The 11,483-nt window shown below is 36.3% G+C and overlaps 1 protein-coding gene across 7 annotated transcripts; it reads left to right on the top strand.

Annotated features, from left to right (window-relative positions):
* Positions 1 to 3,012: 3,012 nt before the first annotated feature.
* Positions 3,013 to 11,479, top strand: LOC122073714 (protein LAZ1 homolog 1-like). Of its 7 annotated transcripts, none has more exons than XR_006138869.1 (6): positions 3,013 to 3,122; positions 5,012 to 5,326; positions 5,444 to 5,537; positions 6,843 to 6,951; positions 7,617 to 7,693; positions 11,075 to 11,209. XR_006138869.1 is itself a non-coding variant. In XM_042638338.1 (2 exons), exons 1-2 carry the CDS (start codon positions 9,379 to 9,381, stop codon positions 11,282 to 11,284), a joined length of 528 nt encoding a protein of 175 aa, XP_042494272.1. In that variant the 5' UTR covers positions 9,024 to 9,378; the 3' UTR covers positions 11,285 to 11,479. The 7 variants fall into 7 exon arrangements, 1 of the variants encoding a protein (XP_042494272.1); XR_006138867.1 differs by lacking the exon at positions 5,444 to 5,537 and adding an exon at positions 9,598 to 9,696 and having other exon boundaries at positions 11,075 to 11,115; XR_006138866.1 differs by lacking the exon at positions 5,444 to 5,537.
* Positions 11,480 to 11,483: the final 4 nt, after the last annotated feature.

Raw genomic sequence — 11,483 nt, 5'->3', positions numbered from 1 at the left:
GGAAAAAGAACATTTCCAGTCTAGCACATGAAACCAAAACTGTGTAGGCTGCGAAAAGACCGTGCTACCCCATTGACTTGCGTTGAATATGCTTTTGTGCACCCTCCATTGGCTTGCTGGTTTGGTGTTTCCTAAGCTAGATCGGCATGGTTCTCTAGTCCATTTTTATAATAGAAACTGTTGAACACCCTCCACTCCCGGCCTATTGTTTATTGTCATATTATTATTGTTATTATTCAAACGTCACAAGACATAATCTATTTTGCCACATGGACAGATGATGTATCCATTATGACTGCCGAATAGATAAAACATGATTTAGATGCTACAAGTCAAATTTCCGAGTCTAATTAAATCAAAGGAATATCCCTCCCTATATTGGTATGTAGCCCATATATGTCTATGCATGTGTATCAGTACTTTAAACATTATCATGCGCTCTCCCAACTCTGAACAGTAACAAATATTTCAGATTGAATAAATAAAAGGTGAAAATATATGGATTGCGAACATAGTATTGCCATTTCCAGAAATATCACTCTCCATTGTTACATGGATAAGTACCCTAGTAAACTACTACTACTACTACTACTACTACTACTACTATACATTATTATTTTTTTCTTTTAAAGGGGGAGTGGGTGTCTGAGGGATGCCATGTACCTTTACCATATATGATCAGTTGAGAAATTATCACCTGATTGCACCCAAATGAAGTTCGTCATGTGAAATGGAAAATTCAAAAGTGATCTAGTAGAGATTGGAATATCAATAGTGTGCTGGATATACATGGGAATGCATCACCAACACATGGAGTAAATAATTGAATTCGAGTTTGAAATTTGACAAATGATCTATCATTAAATTTTAAAACCGTAGTGATGATCATTATTAAATCCCACTTCATATTGTTCATGATCCGAATTACCCTTCTACAGTCCATTCAAAAAATCTAATGAAAGAAATGAAGAAATTCTCTCTTCACTATGGGTGGAGAGTAATCGATCCTTTTTATGTTTTAGTAGAAAAAGGATTTGAGCTTCAATGTTCAAGGTTGTTGACTATATACTTAACATGTGCACATCTAATCGATTGATTAACTCATTTTTTGGTGGTGATAATGAGTATTGGGATTTAGGAGAGAGTTTTCTAACAAGTATGAAACGAGGTACACTAAGGGCCCATTGAAACGGCAGAAATGGAACAAAAAAAGTTTGATAAAACTGTTTCGTTTTACTTGTTTTCAGAAATATAAATTGAAATTTCTACCTATTTATAATTCAAAAAACGATCCAGGCGAAACAAGCCGTTTCTGAAAGTGACTCGTGGTCATTCTTTCGCTAGTTACTATCGACTTCTAGAAACATGACTTATTAAACACCTTTAATTCCGTATCTGTTTCTAGAAACAAAAATTTATGTTTCTGCCATTTTTTAAAACAGAAATAACAGAAACAACAGAAACATTATCAAATGGGCCCAATGGGGAGGTGATGGAACGGTGTCATAATAAAGATAAAGAAGTTAATTTCATATAAAAAGAAAAGAGATAAAAAGAAAATATAAGATAACCTATGAGGAAAGGTTTTGTTAGGTATTCGCTACAAACTAACTTTGTTTTGTTTAACTTAAGAGCAATGCTGAGAGGACCCCATGGTCAGCTATCTAGCGAACCCCTATCCCCTCGTTGCACTTGCATCACAACGTCTCCCCTTGTTTCATTGGCTTCTTTTCAAGAACTTTTGATTCCATAAGGTCCAATCACTCCAATCCAATGTGGGGAACTCTAGATGAGTGACCCTGGGCTCCACGGATGTTTCCTATAATTTAAGCTTACTCTGTATCTAACAACTTAAAGAGAATGTGGACATGATGATGCCATCCAATTTTCTCGATAAAGAAAAAATTTCCCCCCAATGTAGACAAGGGGAGAGCGAGTGGCAGAGGGCAGATACAGTGATCAACAATGATCAAAGTTATTTAGCAATCTAACTCCGGAGGCCTTCTTACAACAATAACAATGTCTTATCCTAACAAATGAGAATACGGAGTTTGTAAAGCAAAAGTAAAGGAAACAACGGAGGACAGAAATGGAATGGAAACAAAGCAATATCACCTAGAGATCTAGCTAATAGTGATCAGCAACATGGATCTTTGTACTTCAACACTTTTTATTTGATGTCATATTAGGATCTAGATTGAGTTTCTGTATGTCCTTTCTTATCAATTCCTCAATGGTCATTTTAGGTTTGTCCCTAACTGTTCTAGTTCCCTCTATTTGGATTTGATCACTCCTCATTATAAAAGCATTTAAAGACCTACGTTGAAAATGTCTAAATTGAGGAAGGTCTTCTTTATGTCCCAAATATTTACCTTGTGGCTGGTTAAATGGGTCTTAAATCTTATGGATATGGATAGGTAGCTTGTAGTTCAACTTTGTTCATATGTCAAATTTCAGCCTATGACTTAGATTAAAAAAAAAAAAAAAAAAAAAGGTTCATATTATAGATCATTTGGGAAAAAGAAAACTACTCAATAGTGTTACCTATACGGTGACACATAGAAAAATGGAATTAGACTATGAAAAAACATTCATGCTCCCACTCTATTTTCCCATGTATCTAAGCATATGCAATGGTATCGGGTAATGTTTCTTCTATCATGTTATTAATACAAAATTTTGTTATAATGAAACAAATGGACTTTAGATTAAAATTTTCATATGAAATATCATTTCTTCAAAAAAATTGACTATGAAATAAACTGCTCCATAGTGTTAATTTTGAGAAAGCTTCTAAGATGTTACACCATACTAAGGTCTGGCCGACTCAACCTGGGTTAACACGCGCCATTGCTGTGGAGCTGCACGTGTCAGACAAATTGGGTTGGACGACTCACTCCTCAGTAAGGCAGTGGCCGACAACACAAAAGATTCTCATCGCCGGATGGCCCCCACATGCCACACGAACACGCTGACATGAAAAAGCGCGATTTTACGAATTTAAAAATTCTGTATGCATATCTAATCCAACCGACGTTTCAGTTGGTGTTTATCATTTTGATTTCTCTGGTCTCATTCTGCAACTTCCAATCCTCTTTCTCCCGGAAAAAATCAGAACACAGGTAAGAATCTTTGCTCTTTTGTTTTGGATGTGTTCGTTACTGGTTTCTTCTCTTCTTGGTAAATCCCCGACTATTGCTTTTTCTCTCTTCGACTACTTGATTACGACTCGTGGGCGGCATTTCATTTTTGCAAGAATCGTTGATTTTCTAGGGTTCGGCATCTTCAGTTCTGCTTTCTTTACTTATTCTAGAGTTGCATGGAACTACAGTTAAGAGATTTACTGTAAAATTATGTCACAAATTCTTGCCCATCCTTTTTTACGATTGATTCTTTGGATTAGGAATCCAAGGAATTGCTGTTGGTAGGGCTATAAACTGTGTGATTTTATAGTTAATGCATTCAGTTGTTAAATATTGTCCCACTTAGCTGGGTGTCTGATTCATTCTCACTCTTCAAGGTCATGTCAACGGGAGAGCTGTTGTAAACTGTATTATGTTTTTCGATTGTATTTTCCTGATTCTTTCTATTCCAACCCTTTTGACTTCTTATCTATTAAGATTCAGGATGTTTTAAGACGGCTAAAATGAACAGTAAAGGATATGCAGTATCTTGCTAACAACCCAACCCAATCCAAACACCCCCCCCCCAAAAAAAAAAAAAAAAAAAGAAAGAAAGAGTTGGGGTGGGGGGACTGTATGAGAAAAGAGCAAAGAAACTATGATGAAGTTGTTAAATCCTACTGAGAGGGATTTAAACCATTAAATCCCAATGGGTACTACTGGAAATTTACCAATTCTATCAGTGCCAGTATGGATTTCCAAATTGGAGGTGATTCAGGTTGGCATTATATCGAAATCACTTGGTCAGTGTTATTTTCCATCAAGACTTAAGATCAGCTATCTTACTAGGATTGGTGCAACTTGGTAAAGCAAGTACCTAACAATAACTGCACACTATTATTAATGGTTTTGCTTGCTTTTATAAATCCTTAAATCTCTATTCTTCATGGATCTCTCCATAGTAAATGGCATTAGAATGTTGGCTTGTAAGGAATTCAATACAACTATGCTTTGTGCAGGTTTGTTTGTTCCTTGTAGTTAGGCTATACTGAAACATTTATCTGCTGTAGAATCAATTTTCAAGTCAGTCAATGTACTGCTATACAAACTGCTCATGTACCACAGGGATTGGTGTGCATTTTTTTTTCCTTGTGTTTACTTCTATCTTTTGTTTGACCTTTTTAATATACAACTAATAAGATATAGCCTACAGATTCATATTCTGTTTGACATCTGAAAGGGTTTGATACTTTACATTGAACTGTATCAGATTCAGACCAAACATCTTTTGATGTTTATTAGATTCTGGTCTTGGAAATAATCGATGTTTACTAATCTGGTGGGAATGCTAACTTAGCAGCCTGTGTAGTTTTCAGTCCCATCACGCCAGGTTAAATTTGGATCTACATGGCGTACTATTGTAATACTGGTATGTTTTCTGTTGTAATGTTAGGACATAGCACAAAAGTACTTTATAATTGGATCTCTTTTATCTCTTGGCTTTATTTATGATACTAAGGAAATTATGAATAAATGTATGCTTATAAGTTTGTGACATATTCTAATTCTTTTGTTGCCAGATAAAGTTATTATTTATTTTTATTTTTTATTTTTTTTTAAACTCTGTGAATCTTCTTAAACTTTTTGTTATATTCGATTTTTTTTTTCTTTTTCTCACTGATATTGATACATGACTTCCTTTTGTATCTTGAGTTTCCGAGAAACTGAACCAGTTGTTCACAGACTAATCTATTGAGACTGTCACAGACTCAGACAACTTTGTTGAGAGTCATTTGTGGTTTGGCTACATTAATCTTGTTCAGTCACAACAATATTTGGGTTGTTTCTTTGGCTAAATCATACTAATCAAGTTCTTTCTGAACCCACAGTTTTTTGGCCTTCCATTTATCCTTCCAGAGCAATGGTTCATGATTCATGACTTGCTGACTGAAGTGAAGTTTGGAGTATGGGGAATAAAAAGGTTTTTCTCATGGCATGGAAGAAAATTCTCTGCTCGTTGTTTTTCCTCATTACAATGGTAGAGTCCTCAAGTCGATCATGGAAAATGGGGTCACTTCACCTGGGGGTTGAGTCAAGCATTTCCCTCAGCTGGCCAATTCTCAGTGCAGGAGTATTTGTAGTTGTTGCACTTGTTCTGTCCGTTTCTTATTTTTGAGCACTTAGCTGCTTACAATCAGCCTGAGGTTTGTTCTTGTATTCCCTTTCATTTATTTGAAGTTTTAGTTCCTGTTTTAATATCTTTTAGCTGTATGGATGTGAACATGCTTGCAAGCTGAATGATCTTGATGCTTGTCAATCAGGGACTTGGCTTCCCTCGCTTCAAGTCCAGCAACCATATTGGGCCTATACAGGACGAATGTTCAAAGCCCATGAATGAAGCATTTTATATATTAGGTTGGTACAAAATCCATGAGGCCCATAGATAAAACCTGCAGGCCAGAACTCATAAGAAATCTGCAAATCTTGATACTCAGTTTCACTCATACAGAATAATATAACTGAACCTACTTGACGCTCTCTCCATGACATCTGAATTCTGTGTCTTTCTTCCCTCTATGTTGGGTTTGTCTCCTGTGTGAGTTTTGGCTTGCTGTCTGTGGGTTTTCAGTTTCTTAAATAGTATTTATGATATATGTGCCACATAAACTATGCATAAGCAACTCGCATGCTCATTCAATAGTATGGGCATTTCTTAATAGTAGGGGCGAACACTGCTGAATCACTCTGAAGCGGCTCCTCTCTCTGCTACTGGCTCTGTTTAAAGCCACAAGACCAGGAGCACTCGATCTTAGGGGTTATGTCTTTCGTCTTCTCGTATATTGGTCCTACAGTGGCTTTCAGCCCTTCCCTCTAGACAATAAAAGCCTTGACTAAACAGAGGGGTGAGAAAGGGGTGCCTCTTGGTGGTCCTACTCTTTTTAATGACATCATATAAATACAGCTTTGACAAATTAGTAGTTACACCATTGGATAGCTTTGTGAATCTGTCTTTTATTTAATTTGTTTCATTGATTTTATCCTCACCGATTCATAGGAACAATGTTGGTGGTTTATTTCTGGAGCAGAAATTTTTAATATGACTCTTCAAGTCATATAATATAATATTTCATTTGATTTTTCCCTTAGGCACTTGGACCTACGAGAACAATGGCCGTGATAATCCATTTGTGAGGCATCATGGTTTGTTCAATTACATAGGCAGGCTTCAGAATCACACTTGGTCATTGTCTAGTGGCCTAGCTGCATCTGGAGAACACTAGGTGACTGCCGAATTATTGCTTTCCTAGGCTAGCATTTGCTAGATATCCTTATTCTGTTGAGCGACTAGATTTTTTTTTTTTTAGGGTTGGGTGGGGGGTTGTAAACTCAGTGCCTAGAGCATGGCTTAACAATATTGTTTCTGACATGTCCTAGGAAAATGAGTTATATATATATATATATTTCAGTGTATTTGATGGGAATTTTATTTCTGTTGGAATCTTGCCATTTTGCTCAGTAATATATATTGGAAATTGGAACACCAGGAGAGTAGAGAATAACATGTTAAACTATTCCATGTGATGAAATTGCCTGTTTACTTCATCATTATATTGACATGTTTTGTTACATTCACTTAAGATAACAAGGATTATCTTTCTAATTTAATATTAACTGGCTATTTTAACTTATTGTTTCTAATCTATAATTGTCTTGGGACAGTTCTTGTCGTTATGGAATTCAAATGCTGCTTTCGTGTTTGAAATAATGCGGGATTGTTATGAGGCTTTTGCTTTGTATTGCTTTGAGAGGTATCTGATAGCCTGCTTAGGTATGTTTCATTGGCTTTAACTTGCTATTTTTATTTAAGGACAGCAATTCTACCTTTAGATTTGTGTATTATTGCTCGAGTATTGTCAATTGTGGTCCTTAGAAGTTCTGATTTTCCTTATTTGCTTTATGCTTTGCAGTTCTCACTTTTCTGTTATTTTTGGTATTCGAAACGCAATTATCTTCACTTCTATTTTATTATTATCATTATTATTATTTTTCATAAACAAGCCGAGGCTTGGCATTTGTTCAGAATGTTGCTTGAGTCTTAAGATAGCTGTTGGTTGGATTTGAACAATGGATGTGCATTTCATGATATTCGTGTAGGTTATTTGTTTGGAACTATTGGCTACAAGTTTGTGCAGAATGTTGTTTCCTACAGGTGGTGAGGACAGTACTATTAAGTTAATGGAAACACAGTATCAAATCAATTCTTACACCTCTTTCGGAAGCTTTATATTTCAATAGAGCTGTGAAACATCCATTCCCGTTGAATTGCTTTATAAGGCAGTGGTATCTTGGTCCTGACTTCTATTATTCTGTAAAAATTGGCATTGTTCAATATGTATGTCTCCTTTTGCTGCATAACATTGTTTAGATGTCATTTGTATTATCTGACTTTAGGCAACATTAAGCTCTTTCGCTGACAGGTCTCTTTCCTTTCAGATGATCTGTGCACTTTTGACGATTTTTTTAGAATTTTTTGGGGTTTATGGAGAAGGAAAGTTTGACTGGAGATATGGGTACGCAATCTTCCCTTTTGTATTTCTTTAGATTAGAGTATAAAGGTTTTTAGTCAAACTCTCTTTCCTTTCTATTCCTGCTGAAATATAGCCCTTTGCATTGGAATTTCCAACTTGTTTGCTTGCTCTTGACTTTTTTAACTTCTCTTGATGACTTTTTGGTGCATTTGTAGACTGGGGATAAATGCCTTATTTTTAGTGTTGAATCTCCCCTTCACTAAGAATGGTAGGATTTTGGTAGTAGATCACGGAACTGGATTTGCCCATCCAAAGGATGGTAACTCCCCACAAGGTGGATCTATGCCAAATCAAGGGGGAATCTTGTGAATTTTGTTAGCAACATGGTAGGGAAAATTGAAGACACCAGAAGGGGTGTTTGGCGGCTTGGGTTGCCAGTTTGTAGGCACCACATAGAGCTGCCTAGGCAGCTCCAGGGGCCAAGGTGGCTGGCCAGAAGTTTAACCGGTTTTTTTGATTTTTCGGAACTCTAGAAACTTTGAAATTTTTTCTCTCTTGAACCATAGGTAGAAAAATTACATATCAAGTGTCATTGGAAATATTTTTCCAAGTACTATCCAATGGGATAGAAATAGGGCCCTAGTTTTTTGGAAACATTTCCGAAAGTGCTTTCAGGAATTGGGCCCTCCCGATAGTAAGTAATATAAAATAATGAGTAAAACTCATTGTTTTTCTTCCCATATTTTAGCGTTGTGTTTTTAATTATAAAAACACCTAATTGTGAAGTTTGGGCCCATTTTAAAGCCATTTAGCTGGTGAAGTATGGTTTAAAGTATCTCCGATACCAATACGATACCCTTCGATACGTATCTTAAATTTAGCCGACCGATACAATACATGGAATTTTTAAAATCCTTTCGTATCGATATATATCTTACAATACATACCGATATGCATCAATACACCACCAATACACATCGATACGATATGATATGCACCGATATGACTCTATGAAAAATATAAAATCGAGGTGAAATATACATTTCGGTATGTATCGGTACGTGTCGGTGAGTATCGGTATGTATCGATACAGTGCACTACGGTCATATAATGGCCAAGATGGGTAATTTTTCAGAAAACACGATTTTTTTGAGGGGTTTTTGTTCCAAAGTTGCTGCCAGCCATATTTCTCTCTAACTAAAGTGGAAATCAAGGTTGAGAACAAGGATTTTACATTTATGGGACAATTACAAACCTTGAATTCTTAGTGCGATACCCTCAATTTAGTGTTTATGCATAATACATGTTATCAATAGCTTTTTTTTAACAAATTCATTAAGCAAAAGTGTTTAAAAAATGTTTCCTATCCATTTATGTGTGTATCTTTAGCGTATCTCCGATACGATACGATACCCTCCGATACATATCTTAATTTTGCCCGACCGATACGGAGACCGATACCGATACTTTAATCCTTGAGCTAGTCAAATACTTCCAAAGGCAATTTGGTCCTTTTAGGGCAGTTTTCCGAAATTTCTTTGGGGAGGGGTTCTAGTTTGTAAGGTTCAAGATCAGGGAAGGCTCTACACACACACTAGTCCATAACAAAGTTTCATCATCATTCTGTACATCCCCCAGGCTGACTAAATGGGGTGTCTAAAGTGATTAGCCCAACTACTTCTGTTCCTCTTGAGCCTGGTTTTTATATTTTTGGGCCCATACTAATCATGCTAGGATGTGATTCAGCAAATGGTTTTTACTTCATTTCCTATTCTGTAGTTATGGTCCTTATTATTCCCCTGGCAGTTGTCCTAAATTTCAGTCAGACATGGGCCCTGTATTGTCATGTGCAGTTCTACTCTGTCACAAAAGAGAGATTGAAACCGATCAAGCCCCTAGCTAAATTTCTGGTATTCAAGTCGATTGTATTCTTAACATGGTGGCAGGGTATTGCTGTTGCATTTCTCTCCTCAGTGGGAGTTTTTAAAGGGTCTTTGGCTCTAGAGTTGAAAACACGTATTCAGGAATACATCATTTGTTTCGAGGTATGGAATGAACTGATATTTTACTTGACCACCATGGAACTTTATTCCCCTGCTTCATGTCTCAGTATTGTTCAACAATAGCATGTGCTACTGATTGTTATTGAGGAGACAATTGTTTTTTTTTGGGTTGCTATCTTATGAACTAAAATGCAATCTCTTGTTGTTGTACACTTTTCTGGCTTGCCTCCTCCCTCCCTCTCTTTCTCTCGTTTTTTTTTTTTGGGTGGGGAGAGGGGGAGAGGGGTAACACTGATTGTTAATTTATTAAAAAATAATTGGACTTATCATAGAGAAAATTGAGTTTCTTAACTCATTGTCACTGCATTTTTTGTCTTTATACTGTATAAAATGAAACAGTTATAACCACAATGGAGTATTTTGTTATTAACATGTGAACAGCTAAAGGTTTCATGAAGGCATAGCATTCAGATTTCTATTAGGGCTTCTTTAAATTGTAATTTTTGTTTTTGTCCTTGTAGAAATTTCTAGTTTTCGACAATAATATCCTTTGAAGAGTTAAAGGATGGGCTTTCTGATGTACTTGTGATATATGGATCTACCAGATATAGAAGCTAAACACTGGTTTCTTCCCCCCCCCCCCTTTTTTTGGGTGTATACAAAGTAAAAAACTTCTGGAAAATGCTCAAATTTACTGAATATGAGAGTAGCCAGTACATATGAAAAGAGCATGAGATTCTACTCATACATGGAACAGGTGCAGAAAGAACTAAGAAATTAAATTATGTAATCACAAGGATTAGGAGGTTTCTGTGGAGCCTTTCCTCCATGCCAAATGGGCAGGTTCTAAAAATTATCCACCTTTAGGCACTTCTGATATGAGTATGTTGTTGTTATAAAGCAAAATGAAAAGGTATTGCATTGGTTCAATGAGATTGTGTGGGAAATTCGGCATTTTTGATAATTTTTTTTGGCCTGGACACAGACATTTCCTAGGCGATGTCTTGAGTCCTGACAACTATGCACTGTACTAGCGTCTCTCTTCTTCTGTGAACTTGCTAGCTTCTCTTTCAAGTAATGCAAACCCTTGTTAAGGTAGTCGCACAGAAACATTCTTTGTTCCTCAAAATCTTTTTTATAATCATCTCTCTTGTACCTTAACCCAGTTTCCTTGTTTAATTATCTTCCTACCTTAGCCTTATTATGCCTATTAAGACATTTTAACCTAGAGACAGGGAGAGAGTAATGTGAAGTATTTATAATGCCAATTTACACATTTCCAAGATAGGATGAAAGAATATTGCCAAGTTAAGTTTGTTATACCTGTGGAGAGATTTTTAAATGAAGTTAGGTCCATCTGTATTTAAAAATCGTGAGTTTATCTTTTAGAGCCTACTGATTGTCACTTAATGTCCAACAGATGGGTATTGCTGCTGTTGTGCACCTTTTTGTCTTCCCGGCTAAGCCTTACGAGCGTGGAGAAAGATGTGTTCGTAATGTAGCTGTAATGGATAACTATGCATCACTAGGAACACTCCCAGATCCAGAGGAGGTTCGAGATAGCGAAAGGTTCACTAGGTTGCGCCTTGCTGGCCATGGTGATAGAGAAAATCGATTGAATTTCCACTGAAATGTTTGAGATGTGGTCCTTGGTAGGGGTGAAATTGTGAGTTCTTTTGGCATACATTGCAGTAGTCGTTAAGTTTTATCTGTTTTCTACTTTACTGATATATTTTCTTCATTTTTTCGCTCTCTTTTTTATAGTAATGAGAGTTTTACTGCTTGTGAGACCAAAAATTACTGATTTCTTTTCTTTTTTTTTATGTTCC

This window comes from Macadamia integrifolia, chromosome 3, assembly GCF_013358625.1.
Source record: "Macadamia integrifolia cultivar HAES 741 chromosome 3, SCU_Mint_v3, whole genome shotgun sequence".
Taxonomy (NCBI): Eukaryota; Viridiplantae; Streptophyta; class Magnoliopsida; order Proteales; family Proteaceae; genus Macadamia; species Macadamia integrifolia.
This window is presented reverse-complemented; position numbering and strand designations above follow the sequence as displayed.